A 16,442-nucleotide genomic window follows, 5' to 3' on the forward strand; every position below is an offset into this window, starting at 1 on the left:
TAATATTTTGACAAGTTTCCTTTTACATATAGAAATTTACACAATTGTAAGATCACAATCTAAAAATGTGACACTAACCTTATACCATGATATCTTGATTTTATTTCCTATTTTAGTCAAATTTTCATTGAAATAATTTTTTTTTTTGGTTCAGTTTATTTTGCTGGATCCTCTGCAACAATAACCATAGTTTAATGAAAACTTCATCTCAAAACTAAATCCCCAGGGAATTTTGCTGAATGAAGAAGGCAATTAGTTATACATTCTTAATATAGTAAGGCAAAAAAGGAGGACTTATTTGAATGACTATTTTATTGCAATCTTACAAAGCATCTACATCAACTACAACTACTACATCTGAAGTTGGGGGAATTCCCGTGGGCTTCTTCTCTCTTTTGTTCGTTTTTTTTTTTGTTGTTGGTGGTTGGATTTTCAATTTTGATTAAATGAACAATTTTGAAGGGACTTAATTAATTTCATGCACTTAATAATAATCTCAAGCAGTGACAGATGTCTCCACAGCTAGCTTTCCAGGGTATGCAACTTCTGATTTTATATCAGCCTCCCATAGTTCAGGCACAGCCTCCCTAAGGTTGTGAATGCTTTCCAAGGCATAATCTGCTCCTTTACATCTTTGTGATGTACCAACCTGTATTTAATAATCAATGAGTATATAGAGCCTCAAATTAGTACATGGTGGGTTTGGACAAATTAAAATGCAATGAATAATGTAGTTTCTAGAAGTCAGTTTCTACTAAATAACAACATTTCCAATGACTAACCAGCACAGTGTGAAGCCCCACACGTTTTCCAGCTTGTATGTTGCGGGTACTGTCCTCAAAGAACAACTGAAAGTGACAGAGAGAATCCAACAAAACGAAATGTCAGCAACCAGAAAAAAATAATTGAAAAAGGGTAAATAGAAACAACACTAGATAATCACTAATCTATTATTTTGGTGTCTCATCTTATTTTTTGGTATCAATTTGATCCCTTAAATTTAAAATATTTTTCTTTAGTCTTCATTTGGTCCTTCTTTCAGTTTTTGTACTACTGGTATTAATTTTGATTGATTTGGTAAATACCTATTTGATTTGATGTGACATATTTCACAATGGGATGTGGTAAAGTAATTTTATCTAATAGAGTCAATTTAAATGACTAAAGTAAAACTTTTTAAATTTAAGACATCAATCTTGCAACCAAAAAATTAGATGACCGAATAAAAGAGTATTTTAGTCTTAAATCATAAAGCCAAAAGGGTGAATTTCTTACAGTTCTTTGTGGGTTAAGGTTGGCTATCTTGATGGCCAATTCAATGGCATTTTCTGATGGCTTGCAAACAATTGGTGTCTTTGGCAGGACTGCACCGGGATTGGGCTGAGCAAAATGCCCTATAATGTCAAAGATTTGAGAGGTGCCTGAACCATTACAAGTGGTAGGATTGGTGGTCCTTGAACCCACAAACTCAATATCATCTTCATCATCAGAAACAGTGCTCTTGTGGATAGGATTAAGGGTCTCAAAGCATATGATTCCTTCAAAGCAGTCTTCTAATCCAAGCCTGCTAAGCGCCTTAGCCGCGTGGACTTTGTCTGCGTTTGTGAAGATCTATTGACAAAAACAAGAGAAGCAATAGAGGCCACATTAGATACTATGCACCATCTCATGTGACCAATTCTACTGCTTCATATTGGTCATAAAACAACTTACAAGTTTCCTATAGGGTAGGCTCAGCAACAGGTTCCTCAGAACTGGGTCTGGTTTTAGGTTCTCATAAGGTAATCTCCCATGAACAAAGCTGCAAGCAGTAATTAAAAAACCAATGTCACCATTTCATAATAAACACAATAATTAAAAATAAAAAAACACTTTTTAACAGTTTGAAAGTGATGGGGTAAAAGAAAAAAGCAAGGTACCTATGATATTCATCATAGTCAAAGTCATATCCAATTGCCTGAATAGAAAATGAAACAAAAAACAATTATAGGCTGTTAGTGTTTTAAGAATTTAATAATGGGAACCAATTTCACAGGAAATGATTAGGAAACATACCCTTAGACCAGCCATAGTAGTTCCATAATTCTTGTAAAGGAGGTTGGACAGGTCATCAATTTTGCTAGGGTCTATGCCAAGCTTCTCAACCATGTAGTCTATGATCAATGATATCACTCATGTTAGTACAAATTACAAAGTCGTTTCTGAGAATGCTGTGACATAGGCATATGGCACAGTGGCTTACGTTTAATATTTTGGAGACATGATTTTGCCAGACCAGATTTGAGAGGATACAAAGTGTCATCTAAATCTGCAGAACAATTTCATAGTTATAACATGACTAGTATGAATATGAAATATTTATGTTTCAATTTGGTATTTTAAAGTTGGTCTGAATTCTGATTGTAATTCAAGGCTCACCAAAAAGAAGGCAATCATATTTTGGTCTCTGAACCTGGTGTCTGAAGCGGTCCTCGAACTCCATTTCAAAGCCTTAAAACAGAACAGAAAACAAAGTGTGTGTAAGCTCCACGACAACAACTTGAGCCAATCACAATTTATAGGACAATTCATTTTGGTTCTCTAGCCACAGATCCTCATGGCCTTTTGGAACAAAAAAAAAAAGATGCTTTTATTGACACAGATTAGCACCAAAAGTGGCAAAAAGTGTCAATAAGAGGAGACAATCAGAGGGAAATCCAAACCATTTGGGATAAGGCTTTGTGAAGTTTCTGAGTGGACAACCCACAACCAGTGGCATGGATTGAATTGGAAAAAAAAAAAGTGAAACAGTGCCCCTTTGGGGCACATAACTTAAGAGAAACTTGTGATGGTTTTAAAAAGTTGCTCTAAGTTTATATTTTTGAAACCGCAAGAAATGGACTTGTATGAAAGGGCACAAACCCATTAATAAAACCTTGGAACTGAGTTCATATGACAGAGCAAACCACTTCCAAAAGTGCATAAACTTTTGAAAGCATGAAATTTGCTCATTTAACAAACTTTCACGATCCAACCAAGAGGGTTTATTGTCCAAGAAAATACAACACTTTAGCGCAACGCATGTTTCTTAGCCTCATCTTATCAAAGAAAAAATGTGTAGAATCGCCACATAAACAGGTGTACATTTTTAAATAACAGAGTTATGGTATTGTTCTGTAATCCAAAATCTGGTTCCATGCTGGCGAATTTTGAGGCACAATCTCAAAACCATGACCATGCTACTAATGGCCTAATGTCAATTATGTTTGAAGGGTCATGAAGCCATGGCGGATCGAAAATCAAAAGTGGAGGATTCAGGGTAATGGGTGAAAAAGAAAACAAAAGAAAAATGTTATCAAGAAAGAATAGATGAAGCTATTAGCTTACCAAATATGACGGTTAAGGCCAAAGAAGAAGAGGGTATGGAAGAAACAAAGTTTGAACACAATACAATGCTAAGTTATAAGTTATTGAAGGAAGCAAAAGGGAGAAGGGGGAGGAACAATAGAGGCAAGAGGGGCTTTATATAGGGAAAGGGTTGCTTCTGTGGTAGTGTCTTTGAATAAAATATTGCATTATTTTTTTCTTCAATTACGTTTAATATTGAAATTGAATGACCAATGGAACTCTTTCAATGAATATTAGTATAATTTTCACTTCTCCAAGAAAGTGACACGTAATATAACTGGTTAAGGTTTTTTCCTTCTTTCTATTTCGGGTTTTGTTTTTGACTCAAATTTCAGAACCAAAATCTGATTTTTCCTTTACTTTTGGTTCTACATAACATAACCAAATAATAAAAGTATTATAAAGGGGAATATGCCAGCTGCATCAGCATAAAATAGAGGTGGAGGCTCTCGCTAGTTGTCACCGTACAAAAGGAACAACACTATTATTGTTTCCCATTTTTTTTGGTAGAAAATCATGCTAGCTTGATTTTCCTAGCTAACCATGTCCACATTTTAAACATGATTAAATATAGAAAGTTTTTAAAATAGTGCATGTCTTTAATAATGGTGCTTTATGTTCGCATCCCATTTCATTCTCATTCGCATATGACACTTGTTTAAAAGAATAACATAGGACCCAATTCGTATATCCTGCAACAAAAAATAGTTGCAAAATCTACATTATTGCAAAATGCCATTATTGGAGACAAGTTCAATCTTATTTAAAGATTCATCATAATTCACGCAGTTTTGGATGAGATTAAAAAAAATGTCAGAAGAAATTTTTGTAGTATTTAAAAAATCGTGAAGTAGATTATCTAACTTGTACCACTAGTGTATGTAAACAAAGAATCTATATAAGCTGCGTAATATTTGAGTCAATTTTATATGCAAAGATAAATATAAAAATGCACCATCTCTTAATTGAGCGTTATCTAACAGATCAACATGAACCATACTTACATATATACCAATGTTAATGTGCACATGCAAACTCTCCTTTTAAAAGTGTTTCCATCCTTTAAATGTAGAATAGAAAACAATTTTATAGACTAAGTTATATGAACAAAACATCTCATGAAATTGACAAACTTGATTGATATCTTTCTCGTGTAGATTGCAAAAAATATTGAGAATTTTAGCTTTTTACCATCCTAAATGGTGAGAAATCCTTGAATTTCTAACCCTTAAAATTTCCAAAACCAAGCCAGACTCGCCTTATTCTTCTTATTGCATCAACCGCACCAAACTCACATTATTAATCCAGTTCCAAAGTTTTAAACTGAGATCGCGATCACATTGCAATTAAAAAAGTTGCGAATAATTCAAACAAATAGGGATGATGTCATTATAAATAATTGTGGTTGCGATACAGGTGTAAAGATGTTGAAAAATCTTAATGCTGCTATCCTAATTATGGTGAGACAATGCAATTTAAAACCATGCCTCAGTCATTGGTTTGCTCTTTTTGCAAGCTTCATTTTCGCCTCCCACCAAGATCATACTCTTAACTTAAGCATGCAAATTAAAGTCCTCAGATTTTTTCCTTGAAAACATCATAATGCAAGAATTAATGTTTTTTTAGGGTGGCTCATACATTTTGTTCCAAAGCCATCAAGACACCTAGCCCACTTGGAGTCCATAAAAAATTGTTCCACCTCATCTTGTTGGCTTGTTCATGATGCATTTCTCTTTCATTTTCACATTTCTTGAAATTGAGCTTCCCAATCTGCCCGTGTTACTTAACCTCTTGTGATATTTTAGATCTTAATATAATTAAGTAATTTGAAGGAGGCTAGGGACACATGGATTTGTTGGAAAAACAATCGAGACACCTAGCCCATGGTATTGAGTTGCCCCACAAAATATCATCTCCCCTAGTTCATGCACGGTGAATTTCTCTTTCATTTTCCCATTTACTTTAAATTATATAATCAAGCATCCGAATCTTCCTTTAATATCTTAACCTCTAATGAAATTCCAGATCGTATTATAATTGAGTTGTTTAAAAAGATTATTAAGTCAGAAATCTAACTCGATTAATTAAGTTATTAAGTTAGATGTATAAATTTTTTAATATTTGTGTTTAATTTCTGTGGATAATTTTTTTTATTAAATTGGGCAGATGCTTATCATTTTTTATGCATATTAGATGCTAGTCATAATTCTACTCATTAACACCCTACAAGCTCTTCACTATATTTTCTTTGCTGGATCAAGCTCTTCATTATCTATATAGTAGATTATAATTGAAATAATTATTCTTCTTACAACTTTTTTTTTTTACTGCAATTATTTCTTTCTTTTTACATGTTATGATCAATTCTTAAGATCCCTTTATTCTCAAATGTTCAAATAAAATTTTTGATTAGCATTTACAATATTTAGGAATAATTGAAGAGTCTATTTGTTTTATGATGTTTTTTTAAATAATTATAATAAAAACGCTAATACATAAATTATTTAAATATTTTTTTAATATGGTTTATATAACGAAATCAGGAAAAAAATAAAAATATTATTATTGTTGTTATATACACACTATTAAATAATTTATTTTATGTTTGCATAAGTGTAATATCTATTATGCTTATTTACCTGTTTATCATATTATTTTATGTTATTAAATATTAATTAATGTTTCCATGTTTAGCAAGTTATAAAGGAATATAAAAACTAAAGAGGGAAGTAATTTCTAAAATTGAATAGTTTTAGTATAGGGCAGTGTAATCATAATGTTGCACTATATGTGCTATAATTTTATTCTAAATCTTAAAAATATAATAAGAATAACATTTTTTTATGAAATAAAATAGGATTTATTAATTGTGAATATTTTTTTTCTTTTTATTACAGTAAGATTCATGTTGATGTTAATATATCAATAAAATAAATTCAACGTATATTATTAGAAAAATAATAAATAAATAATTCTTGAATATATATATATATATATATATATATATATATATATATATATATAAAATAGATAAAGTCATATATAGTATGTATCTTATTTAATATAGTATTTTTTTATTCTTAAATGATTATTATATAATGAAGAATATTTAATTTTTTTGTTTATTAATAATTCTGCCAACTTTTTCGCATTTCTCTATTATTATTATTATTATTATTATTATTATTATTATTATTATTATTATTATTTACGTGAGTTACTGACTGTTATATTAAAGGAAAGTTAATTAACATTCGGGCAAAGCACGGGCATATTTATCCAGTTCTTCTTCATTTTCTTCCTATTCTTTTATTTGGGTTTCTAATTAAAATATCAATTTCCCTTAATTTACTTCCTAATTTTTAATCTTTATAATTAATAAGAGTAAAAACTGATATCCGCCTTTTTTACACTTTACTTCACACGGAAGCAAACAAAATGGATGCAAAAAATGGCGAATTGGATTATTTCATATTAAAATTCCAGTCTCTCTCTCTCTCTCTCTCTCTCTCTCTCTCTCTCTCTCTCTCTCTCTCTCTCTCTCTCTCTCTCTCTCTCTCTATATATATATATATATATATATATATATATATATATATATATATATAAGCTAGAAAATAAATAAATCGATGTAATTACATCTCTTCTCCAGATTGGTTATATTTAAAATTGTTTACATAGAATTTGTTGAAAATTTAGCTTTTATTCTTTTCATTTTACTCGTGATTTTGAAAAGTATTATTCTGTCAATAGGTAATTTTAATTAATTCGTAGTATTCAAAATTCAAAAGTAATAAATGTCAAAAAAAAGTTATATTTCCTCCGTTTCTTTTTATTTGTGGTTTAATAAAAACAATAAATTTTCTTAATTCAAAATTGTGGACTTTTCTATTGGCTTAAATGTAATTTTGATTCCTCTATTTTAAACTTGAAATATTTGGTTCTCTTATTTTAAAAAATTGATAATTTTGATCATCTATTTCAAAATATAAACATTTGATCCCTATATTTTACAAAATTTATAATTTTGGTTTAATATTTAATTTTACTTATATCTTATTTCTTTTATTTCTTATTTTATAATTATTTAAATCATTTTTTGATAGCACCTTAAATGAATAGGTTAGATTTAAGATTCAATTGGATTAAAAGAAAAAAATAGATAAAATTGAGAATTTGATCAAAATTGAAAATTTTCTAAAATAAAAGAATTAAAATCATAAATTTTTTAAAATAAAAGAAATGAATATTTCTATTTTGAAACGAGAGAATTAAATTCATAAATTTTTTAAAATAGAATGATAAAATATTTCAATTTTAAAATAGAAAAATCAAAATTATGGAATAAATAAAGGAGTCTGTAAGCCTAAAGCTTTTTTTATTACAACTTTTTCTTTTTATCTTACAATAAATGTATATATAAATTAGTTAAAGATAAAAAGAGTATAATTGATAAAGGAATAATAAAATAATGTGATATTAATTAAAATTTGTGAAAATAAATAAATAAAAATATTTTTTCAAAAATTCAACAGTTAAAAAGGAACGAAAGAATAACTCAAATGAATTTTACTCAAATCAGTGCAGTTATGTAACTCATACTTTAATTGTTTCTAAATTCCGTTTTTCGTAAGAAAATTTTACAATCTTAAAAAGTGACATCATCATAATATAACTCCATAGGAGTTTCAAGGAAGAAAAAGAAAATGTTTGTACTATTTTAATTTTTAAACATCTTTGTGACTAAAAACAACGTAAGATAGCATCAACTGCCCTTTTTTAATGCTTTTAATAACCCTTTTTTATGTTGGCTACAATTTTCCTTTTCTTTAGCGGATGTGAAGCAAGTGCACATGCAATAAAGGGAGGAAAAGAGAACACAAAATAAATTTCGCACCTGCTCATCATGAACTTGTGTCCACAAATTCCTTGGCATAGCACAATCACAACACATGGTCAATATTCAACCTCTTGAATCCTTCAATGTTAATTGCGGCACTGCCCCTAAAAATAGAAGTTACTTCTTTGTCATAACAACTGTAAGCCACCTATGTAGATGACATGGCGGAACAAAACAATAATCTTAAACTAGAATAATAATATGTTAATTAATCATATATAATATTATAATCACTTACCGTTTTGCGTATAGGACTCCTACTGGGCTTTAAAATGTGTGTTGCAAACCTAGAAATAGGGTGGTGACAAAACCAAGTCGTATACAGCTCAATGTAACATGAACACTAGCATTACAAATTTGGGGCATTGAACTTTGATAAAGAATGCGAGTGTGGAGTGTCCATGGTTTTTTCCTACTAATGGTTTGGGTTAAGCAAAGATATTTTGGGGTATTTTGGTCTAAGGAAAAAGAATTGTACTGGTTACATAAACCATGATCACTCACTAGACACTTCTGGATGCTTGGTGCACGTAAGTGGACTTTTAACGAACACCTTACAGCTAATAAGAGCTCCACTTTCAATGTCCTTTCTGTTAGAGGACAAAAGTTACGGTTTCGGCAATCAGATAAATGATGAAGATCTTTTTGTAGTTTTCCTAGTACAACATCAAAATGTACTAGAATAAACAGAGAAATTAATCACATGCCTGCCTTTTTTCTTTAGAAAAAATAATAATTTTGGTTACACCTTTTGTGACGATCAAAATAAAGTATATGGTCGATCGGTAAAATATTTTAAGGTTTGATAACGAGGCCGTATGATACGATTTTTATTTTTAAACTCTTTGATCCTTCTGGGAAGGACACCAAGTCAACAAGGGCTACTCAGTTGTTTTAATTTACTATTTTAATTTGATCTTTAACATCAACGTAATTGTTCTTGAATAGCACTGAATAATTTATCCTAGATGACGTAGTTACAATATTCATTTTGTTTTCCTCGAAAGATCTAAGGCATGTGTTTGGTTAGTTAGGAGGAAACTCACATTAGAGTTTCATTATAAGAATATTTTTCATTTTTTTATGAGTAGAATATTTTTCATTTTATCACATCCTAATTCTTGTAAATTATCTTGAAGATACGTTTCATATCTCAAATCTGAATGGTTGATTTTTTTTTTTTTTTTACCCTTGTTCTTAACCTTTCTAAGAACTTTTTAGCAAAGCAAAATTAAAAAAAAAAATAAAAATCCTTCAGACGTACATTTCTAAGACCAATAACAGTTAAGAATTTAGATTCAAGGAACTGTTTTCAGTTTTTTCCTTAACTCTTTTTTTAGAAAAATATTTTAAAACTAATAACACAGCTTAGAATATATAACTTTCTGATAAAATTTTGTTAGTTCTACATTATTAATTCGGTGAAAGACAAACAAAATATTACAGGGCAAGAGATGATTCGAGATTCCAACTATAAGATCCACAAATTTGTTTATGTATCGGTAGAAAGAGATCCACAAATTTAGATTTTAGTCACGTCTATCTCTTTCTAGAATTTACCACGAAATTTTGCAGAAAGAATTTCAATTTTTTTTTATTAAAAAAATCCTTTAATGTCTTATTTCTTTCATTTTCGTTCTTTTGTTTTTTCCGGGGAGATAAGGCAGAGTAGGGGCAGATCAAATTATGAATTTCCATGTGTTTCGTTTGTGATATCTCATGAAACTGCCAAACTCCGAAGACTAAGATAATTTATTAATCATCTGCCATATGTATATAATCTGAACAACCATTATTTGTTCAACGACCTGCAATGCTGTGCATACACGTATGCCTACAAAAGCCAAAAATCATAAGCAATTGTAGTAATTATCCGATATAAATCCATCTTGCAATATGAGAGCAAGATGTCTGTGTCCATGATTGCATAATTATCTTGAGAATTTTAGACTAAGCCCTTTATGATTGAGGGGTTGTGAAGTACAAGATGTCTGTGTTCATACTTTTCAATCAATTATTAATTTAGTGATCTTTTGCAATTGTAACACCTCTTATATCTGACCATAGAATAGCTATCCTGTGTTCCAAAAACAGACACTACTAGAAATAGAGCTTTCTACGACACACATTCTAAGACGGTTATCTGGGACCGTCTTAGAATGTGGCGCGGTGACAAACTTGTAATTAAGATACTCGAAATTTCTTTTTACAACACACATTTTAAGACGGTTGTCAATAACCGCCTTAGAATATACTTAGGTGGCAATTTTGTAATTATTGACAAAAACAACAAGGACGGGTTTAAGAGAAAACCGCCTTCGTTTCGTTTCTAGGAATTAATTACCATGTGTGCAGGGCCAGCTTGACGTTCAGCCTTCTTCCTCTCACACACACTCTCTCTACTAAAGTCGCAAACACAAACACTTTGTGAAGTGAAGCAATGGAGTTTCAGATTTAGATCTCGTGCTAAATCATCGATCCGAGAGAGAGAAAGAGAGAGGTGTTGGATTATTGATTCGCCGAAGCATTTGAGGGTTTATCACACACCATTCTCAAACCCTTCGTCAATCAGACGAAAACCAAAAAATGCAAACTTCTTCGTCAATCTCCACAACATGACCAGCAGTGTGATTCTCAGAAGATCCTCTTCCGTAATCTCGCGCCGCTTCTTCGCCGCTCTTGCCTCCATCGAGCCGCTTCCTCACAGGTTCCCCGCCGACAAGTATGGTGTCTCCGACGACGGATCCCGAACCATTCACACGAAGCCCGGACCGTTGAATTTCCACGCGTCGGCGGTTCCTCGTGCGGCGCAGTTCGCCGTCTAGCGCGATTACTCTAACTACGAGGAGGTTAGCGGCGCGAATAGTGACGAAGGACTAGAGATTGCGAATCTTGGGATGGATACGTAGATCGTAGATGCTCTGGCCAAGAAAGGGATTGCAAAGCTCTTCCCCATTCAGGTAATGTCTATTTGCTGTGTTCATTAGTTTTCGTTGGGAAAAATTATGACTTCTTTTTTGTTAATAGGTTTTTTGCTTTGTTAATTGATGTTGCGAGGTTCATGTCTAGTTTTTTATTATGCCATCAGGGGACAGAGATGGTTATATGAGTGATCCTGGGCATGATCTAAATGAAAGGGTTAGGGAGCTTTATTGTTTATAATTTTTTACTTTTTGTCAACATGGTGAGGATCGTATGGCTAAGCTTTTTGAACTGGTATCCGCAGGGTTCTGTTTCTTCCTTAAATGCACATAGGGAGTCTGTTTTTGGTAAGCTTCAAAGGATAAATAAATTGTTCCTATCTGTGTTTGAAATTAGTTTCCCTGAGGTTGGATTTATGAACAGCTTAATTGGAAATGATCGAAGCTCAATTTGATGTTTGGCTTAGGCAAAGCCCTCAGTGATTTGGAAATCCAGTACACCTCTGTTTCAAATTCTTGTTAAATCAGTCTTATATGTGAATAATATCAAGACAACACTCATTAATTGACTATTCTGCACACACGAGATATTCTGCATTACCTATCTATTTGTATTGAATATACTCTTAGTTTGTAATATGTCACTTCCCTTGAAACAATCATACTAGTTTCTATTCCTGTTCCATCTTTTTCAATGTTCTTGTTTGCTATTTTATTATGTTTAATGATGCTGTTATGAAGTATATGTCAGAGCTTTTACAAGAAAGGAAGCTCAGAAGCTGTAATGTCCTAAAAGTTATGGACGAAGCAAATTAAATTTTGAGGTGATGTCTTTTTAAAATTAATATTTCATTTCATTTGTAGTATTACTTTTATTTGTGCGTGCTTTCTTTTCCCATCTTCATGTGTGCTTTCTTTTATTTGTGAGAAAGATGAAGGAGTATGATATTGATGGCACATGAGGTACGACCTCAATCCTAATCTCTCTCATTATCTAATGCTGATTAATTTCCTGCCTTGCCAACTGTCCTTTGAATCTTTTCTTTTAATCAATAAATATTAATTATTCATTTTTGTTAAAAAAATTAATTTATGATTTTTTTCTTATTTTCTTTTTTAGAGGTGAATCAACCTTATATTTTTATTTCATGGAAGCCAATCTTAGTATTATTCTCTCATATCATAATCTCCTTTATCAATCATTTCATGCATATTTTTTTCTTTTATTATTAAATCAGTCTTATAATTTTAGTGCCTGAACTTATATTGTTCTTTCACATCATAATCTCCTAAGGTTGGCCTCTATGTCTGGCTTTGCTTCTGCTCTATTCGGGATTCTAGAGAAAGTGCATTGGTGTTTATGCTGTACTGGACACACCGCAGAAACAATAAATAAATAATGTTGGCTTCTATGTCTGGCTTTACTTCTGCTGTAAAATTTGTTTAATGTTTTGCATACTTGCCTTTTCTTTTAGGTAGTCATTGATGTTATGTTTATTAGTGTATGTTGAATTATTTTGTACAAAGACTTGTTTTTTATAGTTGGGAATTAGGAGAAATTTATTACAAAGAACTGCCAATTTCAAGCTTTCATGCTGTCCATTTTTCTCTAATTTTAGGCAAAATTAGTTGTGATATTCTTTTTGAGCTTCAAAAGGTGTGAGCATTATTTTTTTAAAGTTCTGTAAGAAAAAGACTAACTAGTTAGACTGGTTGAATTGTGAACTGGTTCAGTTCCAGATTTCTTGTAATGAATATCATTTATCCTTTGTTATTTTGTGTTCCTGGTTATAATGTCCATTTATATCATGTCACTAGGTCCTTTCTAGATTTTTTTGCTGAAGCATTATCCCCTCTAGATATCTACGAGACATATATCTGGGTTGTTATCAATGTATATTTTTAATATATATATATATATATGGATATATAAAATTGTAATTGAGCCAAACCAACTCCCTTTCAGGGGTGCCCTCTAGGGACTGGGAAGACTCAGACCATACTTGGGATTCTAAGTACACCATTTTGCATGCTACTCCTACAAGAATGCATTCAAAGTAAGTATAATATTTTTACATATTTCTGTAGTCTTCTATGTCTAAAAATTCTGTTTATGGTTTTCATTTTTGTCTTGAGCAAAGCATTATAAGAGTGTGCCTGGTAGAGGTGAGATTTTGAAGCATTTTTTGCTTCTACCAAGCAATTTATGGTCACATTATTATTATAAGAGTGCCAGCTAGTCGTATTGTTCCCAAAATTACATTTGCTAGCACAGCTAGTCGTAATGTTTCATCAAGAACATGCGTAGGAATTTTTCTACTTTGTAATTATGTAGTAATTTCTTTTAAGAAAATAATTATGTATAACTTATTTATTTAATCATTATTATCTTTTGTCAATTATTATTATTATCATTTTTTAAGAGTCAATTAATACATAATATTTTAAATAATTTTTAGTCATTTAATTTTTAATATTTTAAATAATCATATGTTTTATGAGTTTAATGTCTATGGCTAAATAATTAGATTGAAATCAAGTTCAGGATTCTAAGTAGCATGATATTCTGCAATGGCTTTGTTGGTGAACTAATATGTTTTTTTGTTTCTTTTTCAAATTTTGAAGTTATGTACTTAGTTGGGGATGATATATTTTTTTTTATTTCTTGAATTCTTGTTTAGGGGAGTTGTACTTGCCTGCAGCCCAATAGATGCAGCCTTGGTGGCTACTGCAGGCGGTGATGACAGACGATTTCTCAGGAAGATTGGCCAAGGGGATTGGGCTTTTGAGCTTCAAGGTATTTGCATGACACTAAAGTTAGTGATGGATTAATATTTTTCCATTTATCACCAATGTCAAAATATTTGGTAAAATCAAGATAATGGAGGCAATACATTATAGAGAGGTAGACTTAATCTATCACATTTAAGACGTTGCAATGTGATTGTGTTATAAATTTTTATTTTTATTCTTGAATTAATCTAAAAATATCTCTTAGACAAATGTTAGTTTTATAATATTTTATACAAAAGGCTACAGAAATAAAAACAAAAGAAAGATAAAAACATGTGATGGGTTGAATAGTATGACAAAAACATGTGATGGGCAGAATATATATATATATATATATATATATATATATATATATATATATATATATATATAAACATGATGTGTTAATTAAGGAGTCCTCTCTGTAATCCCAAGAATATTTGGGCCAATACGACTTATGCTTCTTTTTGTAAAAAAAATTATTGTGATATGGTTGCTTGTGCACGCTAAATCTTGTTTTGGTTGGCAAGTGTTATCTCTTAAGTTTTGGTATTTTTTTGTGACTGCTTGCCATGTTTAGATTCTATGGTTAATGCAAAGTTAATTGTCTACTGCACGTATCATTATATCTTGATTGTATTCAATTGGTTTAGGAACTACCTTTCTTTTGTATTAATACAAGAACTCTTTGTTACTTAGGAACTACTGCAAAGTTAATCTTCTAATTATTTATTAGTGTAACTACTAAACGCGTTAATGTTTTAAATTCAAAGTATTTAGTTGCGTTAATCTTCTAATTATTTTAATAATATTTTTTATTAAATATATATTAATTTATATAAGTTTGGTAAAACCTTTGTAATATTCTAAATATAATTTACAGGTTTTAAAATATTTATTTATTTTAAATTTTAATTATAATATAATTTATAAATTTCAACTATTTAATTATTAAAAATAAAAAATTATAGTTGTCTAAAATTAATATTTATCCCTCATTCCCTTGTAATAGACAACCAATATTTAATTGAAAAACAAGAAAATATAATAATTAAAACCGAGGCACATCAAGCATGTGAGCATAACTTGATTGAGTTTGTTTTTTTTAGCTTTCTTTTTTAATGTTGGATATCGTATATGAGTTGTCTTGTTTTATGCATTTCAAGTGTTTGATAAATTTCCAGAGTGGCCATAAGTATTTTTTGTTATATTTTGAAAAATGCTTATATGGATTGATTAATGATTTCTTAATGGATCTTTAGATCTGTAAGCTAATGCAGATTAACTTTGATTCTTTGTTTGATTATTGTCGGACAAGTGTCTGCCCCTTATACATTGCTGGGACACTTTTGAGAAAAATACTTCTAATCTCACACTTCCTATCAAGGATCACCTTTGTCAAGAAAATTACACTTTGGGCTTGAAGTGTGCAGAATGCATAGGTTTCTTATATTGTGAAGAATAAAAGGTTTTGTTATATTGTTTGACATTATTGTGTTGTAGCCCATTAATTTTCTTTCTGCTTTGACATCATGTAATGAACCAACTCTCCAATAGGCGTTAGGCTTTAATTATTTAGTGAATTCTCATGAAAGGTTCTTTATTTAACACTTGTATTGTGTGTTGTTTTCTTTATTGTAGGAGGCTGGTAAGAAGTCCCTGGAAAAAGCTACTGAGCGTGTGAGATGCCTTGAGGATGATTTAGCAAAGTCTAGGTAAGGTTTCAAATTTGCTATATTTTCAGAAAAATATTGCATCGGTGTTCATAATTTTTTTAGAAACATGATTGCTATAAGTAATTCTAGATTTCTTATAAATACTACCATCATGATCACACTCAGCCTTTAAACTACATTATTTTGCCATATTTTATGAATTGGGGGGAAAATTTTCATGAAAACAAATTTTTAAGAACAAAATTTGCTACATTGTAAAACTTTAAGAGTAAAAAATACAGTTAATTTTTTTTTTCGTTCATGACTTAATGTAACACCCTAAATTTTTCTTCTCACTTATCTCATTCTTAGAATCATCGATTTGTTTCATCGAATTAGGTGGATGTGAATGGTGACATTGCTAACTTGGCACTCTACTGCACATCCATGTCAGCATTTCTATTAAATATTGAATGTTAATTTAACGAATTGCACACTTAAAATAGTGGGAGGATCAAATTCACAAAAAAAAAAAATGGGGGAGGGGGGGGGACCAAATTCAAAGATAGTAATGAGACCAAAAGTGTAATTAAGTCAATAATTAATCTGGTAAAATTGATATATGATGGAAATACTTATCCTGTATTCATGAATAGCTTGCAATATGGACTGTGGATAACTTTCTTGTTGGAACTTGATATCTTTTTATATCATAAATCATCTGCAGAAACAGAATAAATGAGTTGCATGAGAAATATTTTGAAGCACTTTTTATCAGAGATGCAAAATGTTTGTTTGTGCTTGAGA

At 30.7% G+C, this 16,442-nt stretch overlaps 1 protein-coding gene and 1 long non-coding RNA gene across 5 annotated transcripts; one reads left to right on the top strand and one right to left on the bottom strand.

The window, feature by feature from the left end:
• Window positions 1-230: 230 nt before the first annotated feature.
• On the bottom strand, window positions 231-3,495 carry LOC114414796. Its single transcript, XM_028379218.1, has 9 exons — window positions 3,367-3,495; window positions 2,419-2,490; window positions 2,243-2,308; window positions 2,056-2,153; window positions 1,920-1,957; window positions 1,714-1,801; window positions 1,276-1,611; window positions 783-848; window positions 231-649 (listed from the first exon to the last, which is right to left on the bottom strand). The coding sequence occupies exons 2-9, from the start codon at window positions 2,480-2,482 to the stop codon at window positions 497-499; spliced, it is 909 nt and encodes a 302-aa protein (XP_028235019.1). The 5' UTR covers window positions 2,483-2,490; window positions 3,367-3,495; the 3' UTR covers window positions 231-496.
• Window positions 3,496-10,388: 6,893 nt separating this feature from the next.
• LOC114414804 lies at window positions 10,389-16,125 on the top strand. Of its 4 annotated transcripts, none has more exons than XR_003667268.1 (8): window positions 10,389-11,247; window positions 11,376-11,425; window positions 11,514-12,032; window positions 12,141-12,171; window positions 12,503-12,609; window positions 13,175-13,265; window positions 13,890-14,005; window positions 15,622-16,125. It is a non-coding gene; the product is annotated as an uncharacterized LOC114414804 (long non-coding RNA). The 4 variants fall into 4 exon arrangements; XR_003667269.1 differs by having other exon boundaries at window positions 11,514-11,556; window positions 11,633-12,171; XR_003667270.1 differs by having other exon boundaries at window positions 11,514-11,556; window positions 11,950-12,171.
• Window positions 16,126-16,442: the final 317 nt, after the last annotated feature.

This window comes from Glycine soja, chromosome 1, assembly GCF_004193775.1.
Source record: "Glycine soja cultivar W05 chromosome 1, ASM419377v2, whole genome shotgun sequence".
NCBI classification, from domain to species: Eukaryota; Viridiplantae; Streptophyta; class Magnoliopsida; order Fabales; family Fabaceae; genus Glycine; species Glycine soja.

Bases quoted from the DNA above. Each gene is read 5' to 3' on its own strand.
- LOC114414796 (XM_028379218.1), bottom strand. From the start codon at position 2,482: ATGGAGTTCGAGGACCGCTTCAGACACCAGGTTCAGAGACCAAAATAT. The intron at 2,154-2,242 runs GTAAGCCACTGT...CATTGATCATAG, and splicing joins ATGTCTCCAAAATATTAAAC to ACTACATGGTTGAGAAGCTT. The intron at 650-782 runs GTTAGTCATTGG...TATTAAATACAG, and splicing joins TGGGGCTTCACACTGTGCTG to GTTGGTACATCACAAAGATG.